Raw genomic sequence first — 23,754 nt, 5'->3', positions numbered from 1 at the left:
GGGCGTCGCAGGTTCAGGTTCAAGTTCCTCCATGAAGTTCAGGTACGCTTAATCCCTTTTGAAAAAGGGGAGGTATCCCAAATGGAGAATACCACAAGCGAAGGTCTAGACAGAGTCAGTTGTCAAAATTTGGCGAAACTTAGCGACCTTTTAAACAAAATTTGGCGACGAAAGGTGGCAACCCTCACTGTGACGTAGCAGTGGCGGGCGTCCTCGCCAATGAGATAGCGCTGGTATGAGGTCACGTGCTTGCGAGAACCAATGTTAACGGCCGAGGCTCTCGCTCCCCTCGCTGGAGCTTCTTGATCCGGAAGTTCGTTCAACGGCTTGTGTCTCGCAAACTAGGACAGGTGGAAGATAATTTATTTTTCCTTCAAATACTCTGACATGCAGTAATATGCCCGCATGATCCAATGATCCACATGTATCAAAGAACAGATCAAAGGGAGCACACACTCTGGTTCATTAGCAAGAGCAGAATGGAGATAGATCTCATCCGCTTGACATTTCTCACAATTCAGAAATTCATATAGGCTTCTAAAACAATGGATGTCATCCCATACCAGTGTGCTAACATGGAGAAATGGACCGTTTGCTTCTCGTCCACCGTGATACAGACGATATTGAACAATGACATATTTGCACAGCTGACGATGGCAGCCTGCGCAAACCACACCGTGGCCAAACTTACTATACAACCCAGTGAATGGTTTGTCAAAACCGAACGCTTCCAAAACTCACACTGCCAGCTGGACAACGTACGTTTATGCCCTTTTCTTGGTTCATGAACTCTGATACAACAGATAAAATTTATTTCTTAAATAAAAGTGACGTCTCAACACAGAAACTTTCACCTGAGATACCGCATAATGCCTCCTGAAAAAATATTTTTTGTTTCCATAAATATGTTTAGCCTTCCTTTGACTGAATAAAATTGTGCTATACACATACACTCCCACACACACACACAAAAAAAAAAAAAAGTTCAGTCTTTGTCGGGGGATCAGCCGGGGGATCAGCCACGCCAGTACTGCACAGCTTTTCGGCCTTATTGGGCCTTCGGTCGAAACAGCACTGCAGTACTGCGTGGCGATATTTGGGCACTTACAAACACATTATATGTATATTATTTTATTTGTATTATTTTCTCCTGTGATTTGCGTGGGTCGGCCTGCGGCAAGTAGGTGGGGGGGGGGGGGGAGGGGCTCGAGCCCCTTGCCGCCCCCTCCTCCCCTGCCCGTGGCTATACGCCACAGCTCGGATCCCATTGAAGTGGTGTTTGTTTTCTATATTCCTCACACCTTCAATAAGAAGATGCGTCCACAGCACTCTTGAGTTCATTTCCAAAATAAAGATTGCCATGCGATCAGAGCGGTTTTGTGGACGGCAAGATCTCCATAATATTTTGCTTCCTATTTCTCTCGCTGGCTCTGCGGAATCTTTGCAGTGCAAGGGAATCACATCAAACTTTATATTAGAAGCATACTTTCTCTGATCAGCAGTTGTGACCGAAGTGCACGCGATAGAGTGGTACGTTACCGTAATATAGAGCAAGCAATGCGCGCGGCATCTCTCGTAGTGAAGGTAGTCGTGCCTTTTTGGGCCTTTTTGAGTGCCTTTACGGTGCCTAAAACGTGCGTTTTTAGTGCCTTAAAATCCCCACTTTATAGCGATGACGTGTGCACTTCCCTGTGGAGATTGCGCACATGAACAGTCCTTCGTGGCCTCTTTTTCGTCGTACAAGTCAGGTCACTTTGATTCAACAAAGCCCTGAGCGATGGAGTTTCGGGATGGTCTCTTCTCAGATTCAAAGAATGTCGATGTCACTGCCTGACTAAGGTGGCGGTGGTGATGCAGGTGGGGGCGCTGAAGGTTGTTCCAACATGTTCACACTTGGGCTGTAAGCTGTTGTATAAGGAGCTTGATACTGTTGAGCCTTCTTTTCTGCATGGATCACACTGATGATATGAAATGGAGCTTGATACTGCTTGTTGATTGGGCTGGAGGCTGTGACGGTAATGGTGGATTGCTCTATATAGGAAGAATATATGATTAAGCAAGCGCCGAACATCCCCCTTTACACGTGAGCACTAACAATTAAACAAGTTAGAAACATGAGAAGCGGAGGAGCGATATGCAGAACGGCGCCTGTATGATTGGTGGTAATTTGAAAAATAAATGTATTCCTGCTTACTGGTAGTGCAATTGTGTCGTGACACACCGCCTTTGTGTTGTGGATTAACCGGTACACTGCCGTGACCTCGGACAGAGCAAGGCTGGCAGACTTATTTTCGACACACTTCGGTACAGTTTCAGATCGATTCACACTGCTGAATGCAATGTGCCGACTCAGTACCGTCGTCCATGTAAAATGTTGTCCATCTTATTCCGCTTTCTTAAGTGTATCATTCTGGCACTGTGCTCGTGAAAAAAGTGATTTTGGGGACAGAGAGTAGCAGGACTACACCGCTCCGTCAGCGTGGACGCTATTTGCAAGTGCTCATCCATTTCTCATTTCTCTAGCTAAAGGGAGTACATGGCCACTAAAAACGGCAATGCAGACAACAACAATAAGCCATTAGCTAGGAATTGCCTGATAAGAACGGTTTTATGTGAGATATAAAACGGAAGCGTTGAACCGGTTTGCGAACCGGCTCGATTTCTGGCGCGGCCGAACCGGAATGAAATCCCAGCAACGCGAACCCGAACCAGATCCGTATTTTTTGCGGTTCGACACCCTGAAAGAGCTCCGACGCCGCACTCCAAACACCCAGGAAGTGCTGCTTCATACGAGCATTTCTATGCGTGTACGATGCACATATGCTGCATATCTGTTCATGTGTTGGGTTGGGTCATACAGCTACGTGTTCGCTTCGCGTTATTTTCAGGTGCATACCCATTTCTTTCGGTTTTAAAACTACTATCCACAGAGCCCTATAAATTCAAATCGAAGCAATATCTCTCCAAAATTGGACATATATTCGAATACTCTTGAAGCAGCACTCGTAAGCCGAAGAACGTTAGGTGAGGATATAAAACAAAGGGAGCTCGAATGAAAATCCGTGTGCTGATATAGCATGTATGTATGTTGTGTGTGTGCTGGACTACGTAACTTATTCGCTTCAGTTACACAGCTATTCACTTCGGATTTGCTTTGTGTACATAACTATTTACTTCCTATCTGCTTCAGGTACGGAACTACGATATCCATATTTGATCCGCTTTTGAAACTACCATGTGTACAGGCCCAAAATTTCCTTTTCTGCGACTGTACCAATTGTAAAGAACATGCAGAAACAGTGGCAGAACTCACGAGCAGCCGTCTGCTCCTGCAGCGGAGGTAGCAAATCAAGAGGCACACGGCCATCACTATAATACATATGATGATGAGGGCTATCAGATTTCCTATGCCGAGGGGACGCTCTCTGAGTCCATCTGCAACATAATTATTTTATTAGACATACTCAAACAAAGACATGCAGTTACCCAGGATGCGCATTGCCTACACATTGCAGTCAGAAATGCGTAAAACAGCTTTCAAGAAGTATTACGAGTTATTCGCTTTCAAGAAAAGGTTTTCGGAGAGAGAAAGCTGCTCTACACAGGGTGTCGGAGCGAACCGAAAACCGGAACCGAAAACCGAAAAAAAACCGCTATTTTGGTGCGAACCGGAACGGAATCGAAACCGTATACGTTTTTTTCGCTCAGGAGGGAAACCGAAAAATATATTTAACGGTTTTCGGTCCAAGAAAAAACTTTGCCGGTTTGAACTACGGATAGGCGAATGAAACAGACGTCGTGTGCTCTGAAGTCATGTCATGGATACTACACGAGGGTTACGGTTACGGTGGAATGTATGTCGGTATAATATGGCCCTTACGCTCCCTTTGTAATGGTGTATCGTTCGCGCACGCACACAGACTTAGAGGTACATGTGACTCTCTAGCAATGTGCCGTAGTGTTCGTTTTAATTTGATCCCCGCAAACTCTCTTCAACTAAACAGCGATCCAAGGGGGCTGCATAACCGCTTCTTTATCGGTAATGTCGCGCAACGCGTCCCTTGTTGAAGAGCAGCTAAGTTGAATACGTTTACGTATACGCGAGGGCAAGCCCGTGCGAAGTGGCAACTCTTTTGTGGACAGGACACGAAGAAAATAAAACGGAACCGTCGAGCGCGTTTGTGAGTGAAGGTGTTTCTCGATTTGCGTCCTACTCGTGCGGTGGTGCTTGCTGGCTAGACAGTAGCAACAGACGTTCGGATGGGACGCGATCGCTCCAATCCAGCAAGCGAGTACTCTACGCGTGACATCACGACAAACAAGACTGTTTGTAGCATGTGCTTCAAGAAAGGAGAAAGCCCATTTGAACAGACAGTAACCTACAGGAACCAGGAGCTACCAATTCCACAGCTGTCTATTATTAAGACGAACTAGGCTTTCGTGCAGAGTCTGCACTTCATCAGCCTGATCACCTGATGAAGTGCAGACTCTGCACGAAAGCCTTGTTCATCTTAATTGTAATAAAGTGTTCCTACCCGTTTTTTCTTCACTCAGTGTAATCACAGTTAATTGGACTTTGGCGTTGCTTTTTACTTTGTACTATATAGCTGTCTATTAATATTAAATACCATGTATGCGGAATAAACGGGTTTACATTTTCTAACGTTGATTTTTTTTTTTTTTTTTTTGTGGGGATGAATATTCCCAGTAGAAGCGGAACCGGTTAAAAACCGGTATGAACCGTTATTTTTTTGCTCCGGTAGCAGAACCGGTACCGGAACGTTTATGATATAACCGGAACGAAAACCGGAACGAAAAACGTTTCGGTTCGACACCCTGGCTCTGCATGCTGCAAGAATAGTGTTTCGGTCATGGCATAAATTTTAAATCAAAACCAATTTGAACAGATGGCTCTCTTTGCAGTAAGTGTTTCTTTTCTGTCTTTTCCTCGTCAAATTATTTGATATTATTATTATTTGATACTCCTCCTCACCCAGTGAAGACAGCTTTCTCTCATGAACGTGTATACGTCCTAGAGTAGACTCTTACAAACTTACAAACATGTAAGTTGCTAGGGCGTTCGGAATTAGTGACAGAACAACACGCATCGCATAGTTATATACCGAAGCTCAGGAGACGTACATGCGGCCATTGCTGGTGGATGGCTTCCGCCCAATATCTTCGGTTGAGACAAACGACGGCAAAGAAGAGTAGCACCTCAAGACAGCTCATATGGATAATAGCTCGTACAAGCGTCGAAAGTCACCCTGAGCAGAAAACGCAGAAGTGAGAACAAACATCACGGCAGACTACGCTTATAAGAATCTCCCCATCCTAACATATATTTTGGTGGAAGGACACGATAGGGAGGAAAAATTCCAGTCGTGCGTGCGTCCAAGTGTGCAACCCCCAAATCCCACCGCCTCTTCTTCTGGAGGCGGACGTTGCGGGTGTTCAGGGGTTCTTATTATGGCATCGGAAAATAATCATTACGACCTATGACTAAGCAGCGCACTGTTTTCACAAGCGACCTTGGAGCTCCAGAAGGGGGGGCACGCCCCCTTGCCCCCCTCTCAGTACGCCCGTGGCTATGGCTATACCCAGAGCCGTCTATAAATGGCTCTGGCTATACCTACTTGACAGACAGACTCCAGCTACCACACTACCACAGAGCGAATAATTCGCCAGAGAAAAGTACGAAAAAATCGTGGTTACCAGGCACTGTGTAATAAAATAAATACGTCCACGTAAACTTTCGTTTTCATGCATTTCCTATGCGCTGTACCTAGGGTTGCCACCAGGCCGGTATTATACCGGCACGGCCGGTTATTTGGGCGCTCTGCCGGTTGCCGGTAGGAAGGTGATACCGGCAGCCTTTTGCCGGTATTTGTGGCTCAAGATCTTTCATAAGGGCTTTTACGGGATTTTACCTTCAACATTCCACTACAGCTTGAATAAATCTGGAACACAGATCCAGCTCCGCAGTCACCAGTCGTTTTCTTAGTTATTCATTATTATTTTCCTTTTCCACGAGCCTTTCCTCCTTTCCCTCTATTCCACCTCCTCTCCCTCAGCCGGTATTTTTCACTACGAAAGGTGGCAACCCTAGCTGTACCGGTGTAAACACGGCGTTGTTCCGCATAGAGGGCGTGCGACGTGGAAACCTAACCTCTGAACCTAACAAACTCATGGCGACTAGCGCCCCTATAGGCGGATGCAATACACAGCCATCGGCAGATTGCCGTGTTTACATCGGTATAGCGCATAAGAAATGCATGAAGACGAAAGTTTGCGTGGTCGTTATTTATTCTGTTACACAGTGCTCGGCAACCACGATTTTTCCGTACGCTTCTCTGGCATAAATTCCTTTCTCTGAGGCAGTGGAAGTTTGTGCGTGAAGCCGTGTCGTGCGTGTGGTAGGCAGAAAATATTTCGGGAATGTGTGGGGTAGATCTATGGGGACATTACATAGGGAAGGAGGATTTCGCTGTCGTTTCCCTCTCCAAAGTGCACTGCCAAAGGTATGGTTTCGGGGGGAGAGGGGTTGATCCCCCCAAATCGCCCTCCCCCCCTTGGCTACGCCCCTGCGTGAAGTAGGTATATTGCGTCACGCGCGAATATATGACTGACCTTTTTAGAGCACCCACCCTGTACATAGTTTCCAACGAAGCAACCGGAAGATTTCAGATTGTCATATATATACCCGTCTCTTCACGCTCGGTTCTTATTCAAACATATCACATGGGTGAGCGACACGCAATTTTACCTGGAGTGTACGAAGTATCCGAAAGAGCAGACGCTGCGGCGGGATTCTTCCTGAGGAAAGCCGTTTACTTGCAGCCACACATGTATGCACGCTCCTGCCTTCACATGGCGACACAACCCCATGACGCACACAAATATTGCAACGCGGGGATGAAATATACGAGCGAAATGAGCATGTAGAATGGGCGAAACTCACTGACATATACCCACCACCTATGGAGGAGGGAAACCCGTTTTGAACAGAAAGGACAACACCGCTCACATGGCCGAAGCGTCTGCTCTACTATCCCTGTATTCACACGAGCGGCATTCCCCCAGAAGCAGAAGATGCGAAAAGCGTCATAGCTTTTTGCTGTCGCGTGAGCACACGTACACGCTAACCGCGGGGAATATCCTGCTACACAGCCACAAGATATTCCGTAGCAGACGACAGGAAAACACGCTGACGGTGTCGTCTGCTAATGCGCAGTACGCCACTCCCGCGCGATGTTCCGCACCGTGTGAATGCCAGGGGCGGATCCAGACCCTCGGTTTTGGGGGGGGGGGGGGCGGTTTCTTTGTCGGAGCGCGTAGTGGGGGAGGGGGTGAGGGAAATCCAATGTATAAACTGACGTCCCCCCCCCCCCTGGATCCGTTTTGGAACAGCTGGTACTACGGGAAAAACGAGTGGTGCAACGCGAATCTCGCTGTACATTGCACAGCGACACCCCATGCAGTTCTTCCCGAAGGTGTGGGACAGTGCGGCTCTATGGAGCTGGTGTTGTCGCAGAAATGTCTTCGGTGACGGTGACGCGTGAGGCCACCGGGATGTGACGACTGATTGAACATCGATGGATCGAACTGTAAGGGGATGTGCGTACGTGCGGCAGCTGCACCGCCATGCCGACCGAGAGGGGGAATATCCTGCTCCTGTTTTCCGTCGTTGACGCGCGACAAAATCGCTCTGCGGTGATTGATAGTCGCCCTCGCTGAAGTGCAGATGTGAAAGTTTAAGGGCTGCCGGAGGAAGAGGTCATGCAAGGTTAAGTGATTTCTCAGGTTTGCTGAGAGTGATTGCATCTAGGTGGGATGAGGTTCTCTCATTCCCCGTTTGGCATCGTGATGTCGTGAGGTCGCGTAAGATGATGTCAGGTCATGTTAGAAGGACATGTGTTGAAATAAATTAGTGATCCCTTTCACATTTGCAGTCAGCAATGAATTTCAATGCTGCTCTTGCGGCTGTTTTGCACTGCTGATGTGTGGGTCAGGACCCAATAATTTTTAATTGTAGTACCCTTTGTTGCGTGTATTTTTGACCGTGTAAAAATATATGCTTGATGTCTTCTGTGTCATCGCGGGACGTACAGATGGAGTTACTTCAGCTGATACTTTTGTGCATTTGTGAGTGCTACACCGAGACAGAGCTGGTGCAGGAGTGTCTATAGCTTCCTTGCGGTTCTCGTTTTTGTGTCCCGTGTATGTGTGTGTGGGATCCACAGCTTGGAGCTCCTTGCTTCTCCAGTGAGGGTCTTGTAAAGTTTCATCCATTTGTGCTGCAGTTACGGCCCGTGCAATGCTTGCCGAGTCCTGTTTTGATAACGCAATGGCTTTTTTATACAAGGTGTTTCACCTAAAGTGATAAACAATTCTAACTGACGACGTACTCGCCGGATTGTGGAACTTTCGGCAGTTACCTTCTGGAAACATTTGCCGCCATTTAGGAAGGCTTTGGACAACTTTTAATTGAGGGAAATGATTTTTTTTTCAATTGAACTTTGAAAATTGCAAAGCGGACCTCACTTTTTTACAGAAATATGAAGTCCTCCACAGACCCAACAAAAACTATGCAGAGTATCGCAACAGAAATAATAAAAAAAAATTAGTAAAAAGTATGCTTTGGCCCCGCCTGCTTGACTGCCGCAAAGAAGAGCGCACGGAAGATGCTGGGAGGGGAGATGGACGCCAACGATGGTGATGTCTATTTTCCCCAGGCGGATAATTCTGCAGGAAAAGCAACTTGTATTTGTAATGGTACTTGGGTGTTTACTAGTTTGAACTGCACCGGCTTTCAACAAACATAACAAAATACAGTTAACGTTTCGGGTCCCATCATCAGAATGACGCTGTACTTGGTGATATAAGTCCTAGTACTTGGGTGATATAAGTCCTAACTAGGAGCGCCCTGCTGGGCAGTCCGTTCCTGTCCGTTACAGCTATTGTATAACCAGGAATTTTAAATGTGCAAGGGAACCTTCTCTCCAAATACAACGTATTGGAAATTTGTGCTTCCCAACAAAGTGCATAAAATCGCCCGTTTTTCCTGCCTTCCAGTGACAGTTCCACTGAAAGACCGTGTTATTTGAGTACGATGCCATTGAGGTATGTTGTGCAGCCACTGGATTACTGCCATGTTGGCACTGGAAGACTAAGGAGTTGGGGCTCTAGAGCCAGCAGTTGCTTCACCTCGGGTACGTTTTTTAGATTTTGGATTGCGGCGATTAGGGCTCTCGGAGCTCTGAGAAGAACAAGTTGCGCTTCGTCAAGTGAAGTAGGAGCAACGGCAGGAGGTGGAGGAGGAGGCCTCCTTGGAGGTATCTTGGGAACTTCCACTTGTGTGGGGGGGCATTTGTGTCAGGGATTTTATTTATTTATTTACATATACTGCAGTCTTAATGGAGACTATTGCAGGAGTGCCTGAAAGAACTGGTTAGAAGGTAGCTCGCGAGCAGAACCTTCAAGAGCATTCCAATCGTCAACACATCTCGGAAAAAAGCTAAACGTAAAGCACTCAACTCTATAGCAGAATGGAACGATATTTAACACATGCGCACTTCTTAGAGAGGAAGGACCAGCAAAGGTGAGATAATGATCAGCCGGTATTCTTACGTTCTGATTTAGAATAGCGTGAAATGTCCTCATACGAATCGCACGGAATCTAGTTTCGAGTGGACTTAGAGAAAGCCCCGGAAGCGCAGCGCTGGGTGAGAACATGGAATGATACCTAGATAAAATAAAGCGCACGGCATTCTTCTGAAGAGATTCCAGTTTTATAATGTCAGATCTACGATATAGGGTCCCCACACTTCACATGCGTATTCTAGAACGGGACGAATAATTGTCTTATATGCTAGCAGATTAGTTTCTGTGTTTGCGGACTTCAGTGATCTTCTAAGATATCCAAGTTTCTTCATTGCCTTAGAACAAACAACATCTATGTGCTCAGACCAAGAAAACTTAGCATTCGAGGTAACCCCTAAATATTTGTAGTAGTTTACTCTGCTTATCGATATCCCATCGATTTTGTACTCATATAACAATGGCGACCTGCGACAAGTGAAACTCATAGTTGCGCATTTACTGAAATTAATGGACATGCCCCATTGATAACAACACCTTACAGTTTTATTAAGAGATTCTTGAAGCATCATTTTCAACTGGAGTAATCTATGAGACTGTACGCTTTGCTTGGCGTTTCTCTTCCTGCCTCTGAGGCTGAGGTGTTGTAAGCAGCGGTGGGAACCCCGCCTTCGGTCGTGCTGGCACAGCTGGAGGGGTTCTAGGAGGCGGCGGTTGGACCAGGTCTTTGTTTATGTAGGCGTCTTTCGCACGTTGTTGCTCACATTCGCGTTGTTATACTGCATGAATGGCGGAGAGTCGGCGTGGACATCCGCCGTAGCTAGAGAAATGTGGCGCCCCACAGTTTGCGCGCTTTCGTCCTTTCCTATATTCAGTGACAATTTAAGTCCTACAATTGGGACCGCCCACTCATTCATGGAAGGCTCCTGCGATTGGCTAACAGCCTTTGCTCGACGCCCCCGCTTCACGATGTAGTGCCGGCTCCCTCTCTCCCCGCTCAATGCCCACTTGGCCGCGCCGCACTACATTCGCGCGCTCGAAGCGATTCTTGTGTGGGGGCGGGGTCAAGTGTATGAGTTATGTTGCGCGAGATTACCGATAGAGAAGCTGTTTCGCAGCACCCTTGGGTCGCACATTCGTAGAGAGTCACAACCGGTCACATGTACATCTAAGTCTATGTGCGCGAACGATAAAACGTTACAAAGGGAGCCTAAGGGTCATAGTATACCGACATACATTGCACCGTAACCGTAACCCTCGTAAAGTATCCATGACATGACTTTCAGAACCGGCGAAGTTTTTGCTTGGACCGAAAACCGTTAAATAAATATTTCGGTTTCCCTCCTGAGCGAAAAAAAAAAAAAAAAACGCGGTTTCGATTCCGTTCCGGTTCGCACCAAAACAGCGCTTTTTTTTTTTCGGTTTTCGGTTTCGGTTTTCGACTCGCTCCGACGCCCTGGTTTCTGCACGACGTTTTCAATGTCTTTCGATCACGGTAGTTATTTTTATCCGATAATCTCGCAGTAAAACGCGCGATTTTGCACATAAAGCCTTGTACTGTTGACAACTTCTAAAGATGCGATGACGAACGCGCGTGTACACAGCGGAAGCACAGCAGCTTACGCTGGCAAAATACGTTCATCTCTTGGTGTTATGACGACGAAAATATGTCGGTAAGCGTAAAAACGACATGTAAACAAAGTCACATGACCTCAAAATGACGTTTTCTATGACGTTCGACCAGCACAAGATGGCAGTTTTGCTAAAAGCACACGCTTGAGGGTAGCATGTTCGCATACATGACCGACCATGGCCGGCATTTGTCAAGCCTGTACCTGGCCCGGTGGCTGAAACCCGGGACCGGGCAAGCGCCGGCAATGCTCTAATACAGACAATATTGCACAATGACGTATTTGCAAAGCTGCTAGTTGCACAGCTGGCACAAACCACACCATGGCCAAACTTACTATACAGTAGGTCCAGTAATAGCATTCAAATATGAAACCAAACACATCTGTCAAAAGCATATATGCTTCCGAAACTCACAGTGCCAGCTGGACAATGTAGCATTTATAATGGAAATTAATGTTCTGAGGCTGGAACACAGAAGAAGGAACAATTAACGAAGGAAGTCAGTGAAAAGGTTGGCGAGCTACAGGACTCGAACCCACATCTTCTGAATTACCAGATTGGATTAGCGGACCTGGATTATCCAGAAGATGTGGGTTCGAGTCCTGCAGCTGGCTAACCTTTTCAGTGACTTCCTCTGTAGCGTTTATACCCTTTTGTTGGTTCATGAACTCCGATACAACAGATAAAATTTATTTCATAAATAAAAATGACATCTCAACACAGAAGCTTTATCCTGAGATACCGCGTAATGCCTCCTGAAAAATATATTTTGTTTAACATAAATGTTTAGCCATCCTTTGGCTAAATAAAACTGTTCTATAAACACACAAAAAAATTGGTAAGGCACGGATGTGTACTTCACGAAGCTGCGCAATGTACAACTATGGTTCATACACATCCAGTCCAAGGGAGGGCAGATCGCCCTTCTAAATTCACAAATGTAACTGGTGGTGGGGGTGCTTTACCTTACATTCTGTGCTCGAGCTAAATTATTTCTACAAATATGGCACATTTAACTGTAATATGATAAAAGGCACCCACACAGAAGCATCGTCCTACAGTCATGCACCAATACATATATTCTTTTCTGTACGGCATGTCATCAAAAACATTTATCACATGTAACAACCACATGGCCCGGCAACTGCAAGACAATTTATGTCATAAGTCGTGCTATAACAGAATACCCAGTGAATTACTTGCTGTCACGGAAGCTATAAAATAAACTGCGGGAAAATGCCATAACTAGCACATAAAAACTATGGGATTTTACACATGTGTACACCAAAAACTTACAACCTGAGTAAATTTTTGAGTAAATCTGCACACCTTGTGACGAGAGTGCTTGTAGTAAATTCAAATAACTCAGGACAAAGGTGCTGACGCAAGGACTCCGTGCCCTCACAATTTCTAGCCAGTGCGTCGGAGGCTTATGAGGAGTTTGGGTCCTCCATGTTTGTAGCTTGGCTAATCGTCGGCCAATTCTCATTGCTTACTCGTAATAAGTACTCCTCTCAGCAAGCTCTGTACCCAGTCATTTGTGGACGGTAATTTCTAATGAGTACGAGGCAAATTGCTATTCTGCCATGAACAACATTGTGTGGTGAAATAATAATCGTAATGAAATTAGTCATAAAAAATGTTTCTGGCACTGGACAGTATCGTCTCGATTTTTTTCACCCGTGAAATTGACCATTCAGTTCACAACATCCACTCGTGCGTCAGCCCACCAACACCATCCCGGAGTTACAAAGGTTTAAGTACGTGTGAATGCTATGTGAATGTCCCATGATGAACTTCTGGATGGCAACATATTCAAATGAAATCTAATTCCACGCACTGCACTGCCCAAAAGTGTGAATGTGCACATGGCTGCTGAACGTGATGCATACTACATTCATACCATCAGATTTTGGGCCTTCTGAACCGTACAACACAGTAACTACCTCAGTGAGAACATTGCACTCTACATGCTCAATTAACGCTCGATAATAGATCACAGACACAGAGACTCTAGGTACGGTGAAAAAACGAAAATAAAAAAATCTGTGGAGCAGTAAAACTTCTCTTCTATGGCAGGGTCTGCCTCTCCAGTCACTGGTACAGTTGATGCACACAGGTCTTCTTCTGTCTGAAGGCCTTCACTCTTTTAAAGTTACACCTTTGCATGGCGAGAAGGATCAGCTACGCCACCTGTTACGGCTTTTTAACAGCACTGGATGTGCTTACGAAAGCACTGACGTTACGTTATGCACGAAGTGATGGCTTGTACACTTCCCTACCGCTATTACGCACATAAACAGTCCTTCACGACCTCTTTTTCATCGTGAATACAAGTCAGGTCACGTTGATCCTACAAAGCCCTGAACGATGGAGTTTCCTCAGGATGGTCTCTTCTCCGGTTCAAAGAACGGCGATGCCACAGCCTGACTGTAAGGTGGCGGTGGTGATGCAGGTGGGGGCGCTGAAGGTTGATCGAACATGTTCACACTTGGGCTGTAAGCTGTTGGATAAGGAGCTTGATACGGAGGAGTCTGTGGAGGGTATGGGGCTGGGTAAGGGCTGGGAATAAATCCCGCAGCAGGAGGCTGTGACGGTAGAGGTGGGGGTCTTTGCTGAGGTGTAACGCTGCCAGCAGGGGCACCATGGACGATGACACCAGGGTTTGACTGCAAGAGAATACCAAGGTGTTTATTGGATTTGAATATGAAATACCATATTCGTAGTCCGAATCAAAGCGATTTTTCTTCCAAACCAAATGTATTTGGAGAGCTCTGATGCTTAACTAAAAATGAAAAAAAAAAAGAAAAAAGAAGATACAGTAAGTGAGGCTACTAAATGAACTCAGTGAGCTCAACTGTGGCATGAACTGAGCTGAGCTCAATACGAGCATTACTATGTGTATACAATGCACATATGATGCATATCCGTGTGTAGGTTGTGCATGTTTGGTCATATAGATGCAGCCGAACCTCGATATAACGAAACTCACAGGGAACACAGTTGCTTTTATTGTACTGAATATTTTGTTATATCAGGACTGATCAAATATGGCGGCCAATTGCGGCATGGAATATCAATTACTTCACTGTACAGCGAATTTCGTTGTATATCGTTTTGTTATATCGAAGTTCGACTGTACATTCGCATTATCTGCAAGTGTCTACCTATTTCCTTCAGCGTTAAAACTACTGTTCACACAGTCCTATAAATTCAGATCAAAGCAATGTCTCTCCCAAATTGAATATGTAAATTCGAGCACCTCTGAAGCCGCACTCATAAGCCCAAAAGTGGCAAAAGAGGATATAAATGATATATATATATATCTATACAGGGTGTTTGCTCTAACGTGTCCAGAAATTATATTTAAAGCGAGCGATAAAAGGAAAGCAAGTGGTACTTTTCTGCTACTTGAGTATAAAGCAGGTATTGCTTCACTAGTAGCACTTGTTTCTCCTTTATTGCTCACTTTAAATAAAATTTCGTGAGATGTTAGACCAAACACCCTGTACATTTATATGTATAAATTAGAGATGATCCAGAATTTCACGAATCCGGATCCCAGGAAGGTTCTGTGAATGCACAGATCTCGAATCCTTTCTTAAAAGTGTTTAAAAATCCAGGAGGAAAAACACGTCTATGGAAAAGTGCTTTGAAGCAGAATTTGATATTGTTATTTAATGAACAACAAATTAAATAGTACCCCACTTTCAAGAGAAAACATACCCATACACTACATCTGAAATGTAATTTATTTTACACGTTGTTCATCATCTAGAGGAAATATGTACATAAACTCTTGTGTCTGAATTCCTTCCACAAAACTGAGAAACAATGAAAAGCAAAACCATGTTACTTTTAAACTTGTAATGTCGGAACTTTATGCTGTGGCTTTGGCGCACCGCAGACCAGGCCAACCAGGCATTCGACAGACTCCAGAAGTGCCAATTTTAGAAAGAAGCCAACAAACGTGGTTGGTGGATTGAATATATTCGATGCGCCGTTTGGGCACTGCCTAGGATTCGAGGATTCAGTTGGCCCACCCCTAAATTAAATGATATAAATTTCTCTCGATCATCTGTCTGTGACGCCACTAAATCCAGCTCCCCTTAGCATCAGGCAAACTTTGCAAAGACTCAGGTATCTGTACCTAAAAGTACATCAGCAGGTCAACATCACTCCACTTCGGATTTGCTTTGTGTACATAACTGTTTGCTTCAGGTACGGAACTATTAAACCCACATTTGATTTGCTCTTAAAATTGCCAAGTGCACAACACTAAAAGTTCCTTTCCTGCAAGTGTACCCAGTATCCTGCCCCCTCCCCCAAATGTTTGGCAACACCCCCTAACTTTTTTCCTGCGTACTGTTACAATGTAACTGCACCCTCAATTTTTTTGCCCCACCCCCCAAACTTGTGGTTCTGAATGAACTACTGAGTGTACCAATTGCAAAGCACATGCAGAAACAGTAACAGAACTTACAAGCAGCTGTCTCCTCCTGCAGCAGTGGTAGCAAAGCAAGAAGAACATAGCCGTCCCTATAATACATATGATGATGATGACGATCTGCCCTCCTATGTCGACCCTTCGCTTTGCGGATGCAACTGCAAACATAATTATTGTATTAGACATAACGCACACAATTAACCAGGGTGCACTAACGCTGCCTACACAGCAGTCTAAAAATGTGTGAAACAGCTTTCAAAGTATTACAAGTTATTCACACTTTCAAGAAAGGCTCCCACAGAGAGGAACCAGCTCTGCAAGAAGTTTTTCAGTCACAGCATAAATTTTAAATCAAAACCCAATTTGAACAGTTTGGTTTCTTTTCTTTTTGCAGTAGGTTTTTCTTTTTCTTTTTTGTCTGTTTCCTTGTCGTGTTTATCTGATACCCCTCCTCACCCAACGAAGAAAGCTTTCTCTTATAAACGCATACGTCCTAGATTCCTACAAACACACAAGTTACTGTTTTCAGGACACTCGGAATTAATTAGCAGAACAATCAGAGAATGTAAACATAAATGCACGCATCACCCAATTATATACGGAAGCTCTGGAGAGATACTGAAATGTATGCTTACATTCTGAGTCCCAGTCATCTCTGTGCTCTCTGTGGAAGTCACTGTTGGTGACTGGTCTCCGCCCAGCGACAAATATATCTTCGGCAGATGCTTCGTTGAGACAAGCGAGGGCAAAGAAGAGTAGCACCTCAATACAGCTCATACGGATGTCCAAAGTCATTCTGAGCAAAAATGAAGAAGTAAGGAAACGGACGGTGTTAACATGTTTTGGCAGAAGAACACGATACTGAGGGAAAGTTCCAGTCGTGTTTCTCATAACGAAACTATTCATAGTTTGCAACGAAGCAACTAGAAAGGATTATCATATCCGTCTCTTTACACTCGGTTACTATTCAAACACATCATATGCGTGAGCGACAAGCAAATTTACCTGTGCCAAGGATCAGGAAGAGCAGACGCTGTTGCTGTGACGAGAGAAGTGGACTTCTTCCTGAAGAATTCTGTTGATCCTGAGGTCACACACTTATGCCCTCCTGTCTTCAATAAACGTGACGATAACAAGGATAATCCGATGACGCATACAAATATTGCAACGCAGGGATGAAATATACAATACAAGATGCGCACGGATAACGGGCGAAACCAGTGAAGGGTGTTACATCAGCGCCATCACAAGGCCAACAGCAGCTTTATTTAGCATGCGCTCTGCGTTCGGCGCGCTTTTCGAATGACAGTTTGTTGCAAAATATACCTATGAGCCTCATGATAGCGTTTTTTTTAGTTCCTTTCTCCGGAAGAATACACGCTAAACTTCCCATTCGTTAAAGATATGAGCGCTTGGATTTAACACGCATTAGCAGCGGGAGCTGCTGAGGGGCGGATCAAGGATTTTCCCGAGGATGGGGGGGGGGGGGGGGGGGGGGGGGGGGGGGGGGGTTGGACCTCTGGAACCCCCCTCTAGATCCGCGCCTGGGGATGGTGTACACTTTCGTCGCTACATTGTCGACAAATGTCCCCATGTCAACTACAAAGAATTTTACAACAGAGTTTCTACTGAGTGTATTTTTCATTGTCCGTCACGTAGCGTGACGATGAGGGCATCGCGATCTGAGGAGTGCGTCGTGAGAGTTGACATTTCTTGCACAAATGTTCAATTATCGAAGACCAGGTCGATGCACGAATTAGTAGTTGGTGGTGAGTTCTGTCAGTGGTTGTACTTAATTGTCAGTGTGATGTGAATTCGAGACTGGTGCCAGAGACAGATCACAGATGTCTTTCGAGTCGTTTCGCTCTCGTCATCTTGCAGAATGCAGCACAACAAAGGTTACCACACAGCCAAGATGTAGCAAAAAATAAAATAAAATTTACGTTGATTACTTACGTGCCTTCTCGTTTTACCTGACCTTCCACTGAAGCTTTGACTTGTCGACCCTTCAATACTGTTTTGCTGAACACTTACGCAACGCCAACAGATTCGCATGACGTCATCCGGTCGCTAGCAGATTTGCCGCCATAAAGTAGGCCCGCAGGTTTTGATTGTTCAAGACTTCACCCACATCGCATTCACCCCCGCGGCGTAGCGTGGAATCCCAGCGCTCGGGGCGAAACGAGTTCGCGCCCCCAAACAATACACATGACAGGAATTTCATCATCAGAATCTCTCCCCCCCACCTCCAACACTATTCAGTAGGAAGCTCTTCATGGACTTTGCGCTTCGGTAGCTTCCCTTTGAGGATATGGGGCCAGCGACTGAAACCGGAACGAAACAGAAAAACGCGCTTGGAACCCAATTTTTTCAAGAACCGTAAACGTACCGCAATTGACCATCGGCAGTCCACGAAATCCAAAATGTGATTTCGGTTACCAGTTCATATGAATCGGTTCAAGCGTTAACGCGAACAACTCTGGACGCAATATTTGTATCGCTTTACCACACACGGAGAAAGCCGATCTGCGTTTATTTTATTTATTTGGCTTTGTTCGTATTTTTCAGGTGTCCATGAACGGCCAAAGGGTCAAGGGGCACCATACAAACAATCAACGGTAAAGAAATGATAATAAATAATAAATTTAAAACACACAATATAATTACATAAAGACAAATCAAAGAGATTGACACCCACAAAGACAAACTATAAATAAGTTAGTAAAGCGACAGCTGGCTTGGCGTAGGACCTGCCATGAATGAGGCATAGAAGTTGGCGTACGACGTCAAATAAGATACACACAACCTGAGGTCTCAAAGACGGCGAACGTGACTACTACCAGATCGTAACTACTACCAGAGACATAAAATGTCCTGAGTTCTAGCGTTATATTTGGGACATAGAAATTCAGTCTTCACACGACAGCAACTGAATAGATTTGGTTGTGTAAACATTTATATACAAAAACAGCAAGTTCTCCTTTTGCAAACTGCCCAGGTCGACAACTAGCAAAACTGAAACCCAAACCATAGAGCTGCATGGATGCTGTTTGCCCACGTGCAAAGGTCACGTGGTCGGAGCCACTGCGGCGCACTTTTCATTCATTCCATCCATTATTCCATCCATTCCATCGTTGGCTCCGAACCTTCGAACGCTTTGAGCCGTGTTGGCCTGAATGCTTTTTGACAATCATCACTCGGCCATTCTACGTTTGAACATGGCGGCGCTGGAACGTCGACTCGTCGGCTACTCAGAAGCGATGGATTGGCGTGTCATGAACTTCATGGATCTCATCTCGCTGAGGGCTTGCTCGCTCTGTAACGTGGTTCCGAAAGTGACGCTTGTTCTGGAATGTTCTCACGCGCTTTGTGAACTGTGCTACGAGAATGTCCTTCAGGGTAAGCGACAATGCCCTTTAGACGGCGAAGCCTTCGATGAAATTCATACCACAACGTTCGTCCAAACAGCGAGGCAAATATGGAGACAGACTGCCCGGTGTTTGAACTTCAACCTAGGATGTGATTTCGTTGGAACTGTCGCGGAAGTGGAGCAGCACTTTTTCCAGGTGTGCACTTTCCACGGGGTCACCTGCGGTCGATGCCACGAGAAGGTGCTCCGAAAAGAGATTGTGGATCACTATGTCCAACAGTGCGGTTCACGCGCATCACCAATCGGGTGTTCAGCGGTAGATGCCATGGACGCCATACTCGAGGTGGGGAAGAAGATAGACACTTCACTGGAGGTCATGACAGACCGTCTGTCTGCAATCGAGGGTCAGCTCCGCAGCCATGGAGCAATAATAGGAGCTACCAAGGACAGCATTGTATCGAATGCCGATATATTGAAGGACTTTGTGCAAAGACAAGAAAGTCACGACAGCTTGGAACGCATAAACGATAAGTTACATGTTTTGATGCAGCAGATGGAAGAACTGACCAAGTGCACACGCACGGCAAAAAGTGTGTTGTCAAACGTTGCTGGACTCGACGCTGTAGGGTCTGCAGGGATTGTCTGTCACACTCCATCAACGGAGGAAAGCAGCAATGGGGGAAACGACGACCATGAGGGTGAAGGTGACGCCAGAGCTCGGCAAGGCGGATCTCCGGTTCAAGACGATACAGACAAGGTTAAAGACTTTCTGAGAGCTGTCCTTGATGCTTCCAAACGTATTTGTTCTGTTGAAGAAAGTTTAGGTGAGCTGAAGAAAGTTAACCTCTTGAAGGACAATGTCGCCTATTATCACTTTCAAGGGCTTGCCGATATTGAGAAAGAAGTGTTGGCAAAGCAGCGGGTAGTTCGGACCTCTGGTATTTTCCGCTTGTGTGGCTACTCTATGAAACTGGAGGTGGTCATCAAGACGTATGATCGTGTTGCGTACATCGGTGTTTTTCTACGTATCTGTCGCAGCTCCAGGGACTCGTTTTTGAAATGGCCTTTTACACAGCCTTATACTGTCATCTTGGTCAACCCTACTGATGAGAGAAAAAACGCTGAGCGTCATATTGATGTCTTAAGAAAGATAGATGAGCACAGTCAGTGTTTCAATAAGCCCGAAGGAGACTGCAACATGGCCTTTGGAATACCTGAATTATGCAAACTTCAAGATGCAGTGAAGGAAGGTTTCATACGCAGCAACTCAGCCACTGTTGGTGTAAGAATTCTTTAACACGATCGTTGGATATGGCCACTTTGTTTCCACAGATGCTCCGCGATGGCATCCTGCCGCTGACACAATGGGTGCCGAGGCGACAGCTTGTGGCATATTCAGTGCGATATATTCTGAGACCCTTGAAATACCAATACAGCTTTCGAACTCCCAAGTTCTGTACTCTTATACATGTCACAAAACATTGGGAAAAGACTCCCATGTTTTCTTCAAGGAGGTATCCCTTGTACACTTTGACCTGTGCTTGGGTGCACTCAGTTTTCAAAAGGTTTGAAGCGCAAATAAAACCACACATAAGATGCGTCGATCTGGCTCTGTCATGGCACAGTAGTTTTGTAGTGCCGTTTAGACCATGGCTTCCTAACATAACGTCTAACTGTGATGAGCTGTAGATAGGTAGAAATCCAGCGAACCGGTTGAGAAGTACGAAGGGGGTTGCCTCAGGACAGGAGCCACCAGACAGGTGACTGGCTGGGCTTTTTGATAAAATTGGTTTCACAGACAGGGACAGCACGCCCTGTTACTTTCAAACGGTCTCAAGAGTTCGTGTTCCCCCACAGTTTAAAGCCATAAAGCTTTAGTTGACATGTACGCAGTGTTTCTCAGTGGGAAGGGTGACACCTGCTCCCCCTTAGACCGTTTTATTTTCCTCTAGAGGCGGCATTGTGTAGAAGGCAGCATAACTAAGCGGTGGAAATTGCAGCATTCTTGGACCGCAGTGTCGGACGCACATGTGTTCTTTGTTTTGCGTACGTGACTGACCCGGACTGTGACATGGCGCCGGAAGGTTATATAAACCATGAATATAAACCACTTAGAGAGAGTGGGACAGTCGCCTAAACAGTCAGTCGTGGTTTGCATCGAGAGTCGGAACCAGCGAAGAGTCGTAGAGATGTGATCGAGAGCGGGAGCCCGGACGGATGCCTGGAAGGAGATGGACGACGACTGCGCCTTGAGGCCTGCATCCCACCTTCAACAAGGGGTTTGTCCCCGAAGTCTCCTTCCACCAGCGCTGACGTCCAGGCAACCGAAGTGACGATCTAGAGGCCCAGCTGGTGGTGACTGACCGTAAAGAGGTGAACCCGACGACGATGGTGCGTGCGAAGAGACGGATCCATGGCGGTAGCCGAGTTCCTGGGACCGAGCCTCCAAGTGGGGCGGTAGGCCTGCCGCCAAGTCGCCGTCTTCACTCTTGTTTGACCAGGCCGTGGATCAAGAATGGAGACCAGAGCGGATAATGATCGATGGAAGCAGCAACGGAAAGCCACAGCATGGAAAGCCGGTCGCGTAGGTCACTGCCGAGTGCCGACGTCGTCTTCAGAACTCATCTGCCGCTCCATCGTCCATGGCCTGGTGAAGATGTGGTGTCGTCGGGGTGCGCAAAGTCAGCGTCAGTTACTCTTGCCGCCTTGTTGTGTCTCCTACGTTTGCACTCGATTCACGTGTTCATTTCCCGCGCGTTTTGCATAACTGTTCATTTAAAGTATATCAAGGCTGAACTACTTTCGTAGCGTATAGTGCTGTCCCTGGAAAAACGAAAACGGTGTACATTATGATTGACATGGCAACAGAGCTGAACACTGCGCCCAATCCATGATTATATAATCTTCATCAAGTGGATGAACGCTATGTTTATGAAGTACCATTGTGAAGTACTAGCACCGATGGTTATCAATTATAATGAGTCTAACGACCTGACGCGCCTTGTGCTTTTCTTGCGCACGTGATGAATATATCCTCGCCACCTACTTTCCCGATCGCCCCCTCCGAGGAAAAAAAAAAAAAAACATGTACAGGGTGTGCTCTAAAAAAAGGTTCGTCACATTATCGCACGTACGTGACGACTGCTTGATCGACACCTGCTTGATCGATACCTGCTTGATCGATACCTGCTTGATCGACAGACTTCCGCTGCCACGCAGTGAATAATATTTGAGCCAGAAGTGGGTGACGAGCCAGACCTGTAAAAATTACTTTTGGAAGGTAATTGAATTACGATTACAATTACTTCTTCACAAAAGTAATTAAATTACAGTTACAATTACTCATTTTCTGTTGTATTTCAATTACGATTACAATTACCGAAAAAAGTGCATTACACTGAATTACATTCACAAAGTTGACCGCAACGTGCAAGATTTGGTGTGCACATTTACTGCACATGATCTGAAAGATGGTGGTAGTTGTGCTTGTGGTAGAAAAACAGGTTAGAGAAGGACAAGTCTCTTGCCATGTTAAAGAAATACCGAACATCACAGTCAAAAGGCTTTCTTTCTTCAGTAATATGAACAAAGTGCAGATTATGCGTGCAGCTTGTGACGTCCATTGGCTTTCAAGAGTAAGGTATTCTCAAAGTTCTTGTCTGTAAGGCTGCCACGTCTCCTTGTCATAACCAGACCACCAACCGAAAACAGACGCTCCACTGGTGCACTGCCGTGCAGCCGGACATTGTACTTCATGAACACCTCGAGCACGCAAGGAAGATCTTTCAAGCACTCTAACGACTCTGAAGTGCGGGTCAATGGGCCTGTTGCTCTGGGCCAGGTGGCGCGAGTGAGCAGCAACATCAGCGCCCCAAATCATGCAACACTCCCCAGTTTAGCAGATCGGACGCGGCACTTTCAAGTACACGGTTTCGAGTTGTTCGCGCTTTTCAAGCAGCACCGCTTGTTCTGTTGATTTCCTACAGGTTTTGTAGCTTCCTTGGCATCATACCGTTTGGCACACCATGCAAAACCCGCTAATGGAACTCCTTACTGTTGGGATCCGCGGCCGTTTGGGCCCGAAATGGCGCTGTGCAAACTTCACTGCAACAGCCCTATACCCGCAATTCGTACTCCTTTTCCCATGGTGCAAGAGTTTTGCTCCTTCCACATTCGAATGTAAAAAATCTGTACCGAAAAATGTACCGATCTGAATCGAGTCTTTGGGAAATCAATGAAAAAGAAAAAAGAAACGGTGTGGAACTGACTTCCCAGATAGCGTTCAAAGTAATTCGGAAAGTAATTACAAATGCGTCACGCGTTACTTGTAAAGGTAATTCAATTACAGTTACAATTACATAAAACCTAATGTAATTCCGAAAGTAATGAATTACTAAAAGTAATTAATTACAGTAATTCAATTACTTGTAATTAATTACTTTACAAGTCTGGTGACGACCGTGCTATTGGCGGCTGTCTCTATGGAGGCGAGTAGCCTTCAGCCCCATAGACAGCAACCAATAGCCACATCAAGACTGGGTTCGAAATCGTCCGCGGCAATTGGCTGACATCCTGACTAAAAAGTCAGGATGTTCAGGTTATCTACGTGCGAAGGGGTGAGAGGAGGTTTTAAGCAGGCCTTCTGCATCTAGATGGCGTTGTCTCTGCCAGTGAGCTCTGCAGTGAGGCGGCCGCTGGCAAGGTC

At 45.8% G+C, this 23,754-nt stretch overlaps 2 protein-coding genes and 1 long non-coding RNA gene across 3 annotated transcripts; 1 reads left to right on the top strand and 2 right to left on the bottom strand.

Annotated features, from left to right (window-relative positions):
* Window positions 1-346: 346 nt before the first annotated feature.
* LOC135392734 (uncharacterized) lies at window positions 347-6,989 on the bottom strand. The gene is made up of 4 exons (XR_010422203.1): window positions 6,767-6,989; window positions 5,143-5,267; window positions 3,314-3,435; window positions 347-2,031 (listed from the first exon to the last, which is right to left on the bottom strand). It is a non-coding gene; the product is annotated as an uncharacterized LOC135392734 (long non-coding RNA).
* A 4,917-nt stretch (window positions 6,990-11,906) lies between these two features.
* LOC135391160 (protein shisa-5-like) lies at window positions 11,907-16,912 on the bottom strand. Its single transcript, XM_064621286.1, has 4 exons — window positions 16,685-16,912; window positions 16,315-16,475; window positions 15,716-15,837; window positions 11,907-13,901 (listed from the first exon to the last, which is right to left on the bottom strand). The coding sequence occupies exons 2-4, from the start codon at window positions 16,472-16,474 to the stop codon at window positions 13,614-13,616; spliced, it is 570 nt and encodes a 189-aa protein (XP_064477356.1). The 5' UTR covers window position 16,475; window positions 16,685-16,912; the 3' UTR covers window positions 11,907-13,613.
* A 1,985-nt stretch (window positions 16,913-18,897) lies between these two features.
* LOC135391016 (TNF receptor-associated factor 6-A-like) lies at window positions 18,898-20,346 on the top strand. The gene has a single exon (XM_064621083.1). The coding sequence runs from the start codon at window positions 18,898-18,900 to the stop codon at window positions 20,344-20,346; it is 1,449 nt and encodes a 482-aa protein (XP_064477153.1).
* Window positions 20,347-23,754: the final 3,408 nt, after the last annotated feature.

This window comes from Ornithodoros turicata, chromosome 4 (assembly GCF_037126465.1).
Source record: "Ornithodoros turicata isolate Travis chromosome 4, ASM3712646v1, whole genome shotgun sequence".
Lineage (NCBI taxonomy): Eukaryota > Metazoa > Arthropoda > Arachnida > Ixodida > Argasidae > Ornithodoros > Ornithodoros turicata.
This window is presented reverse-complemented; position numbering and strand designations above follow the sequence as displayed.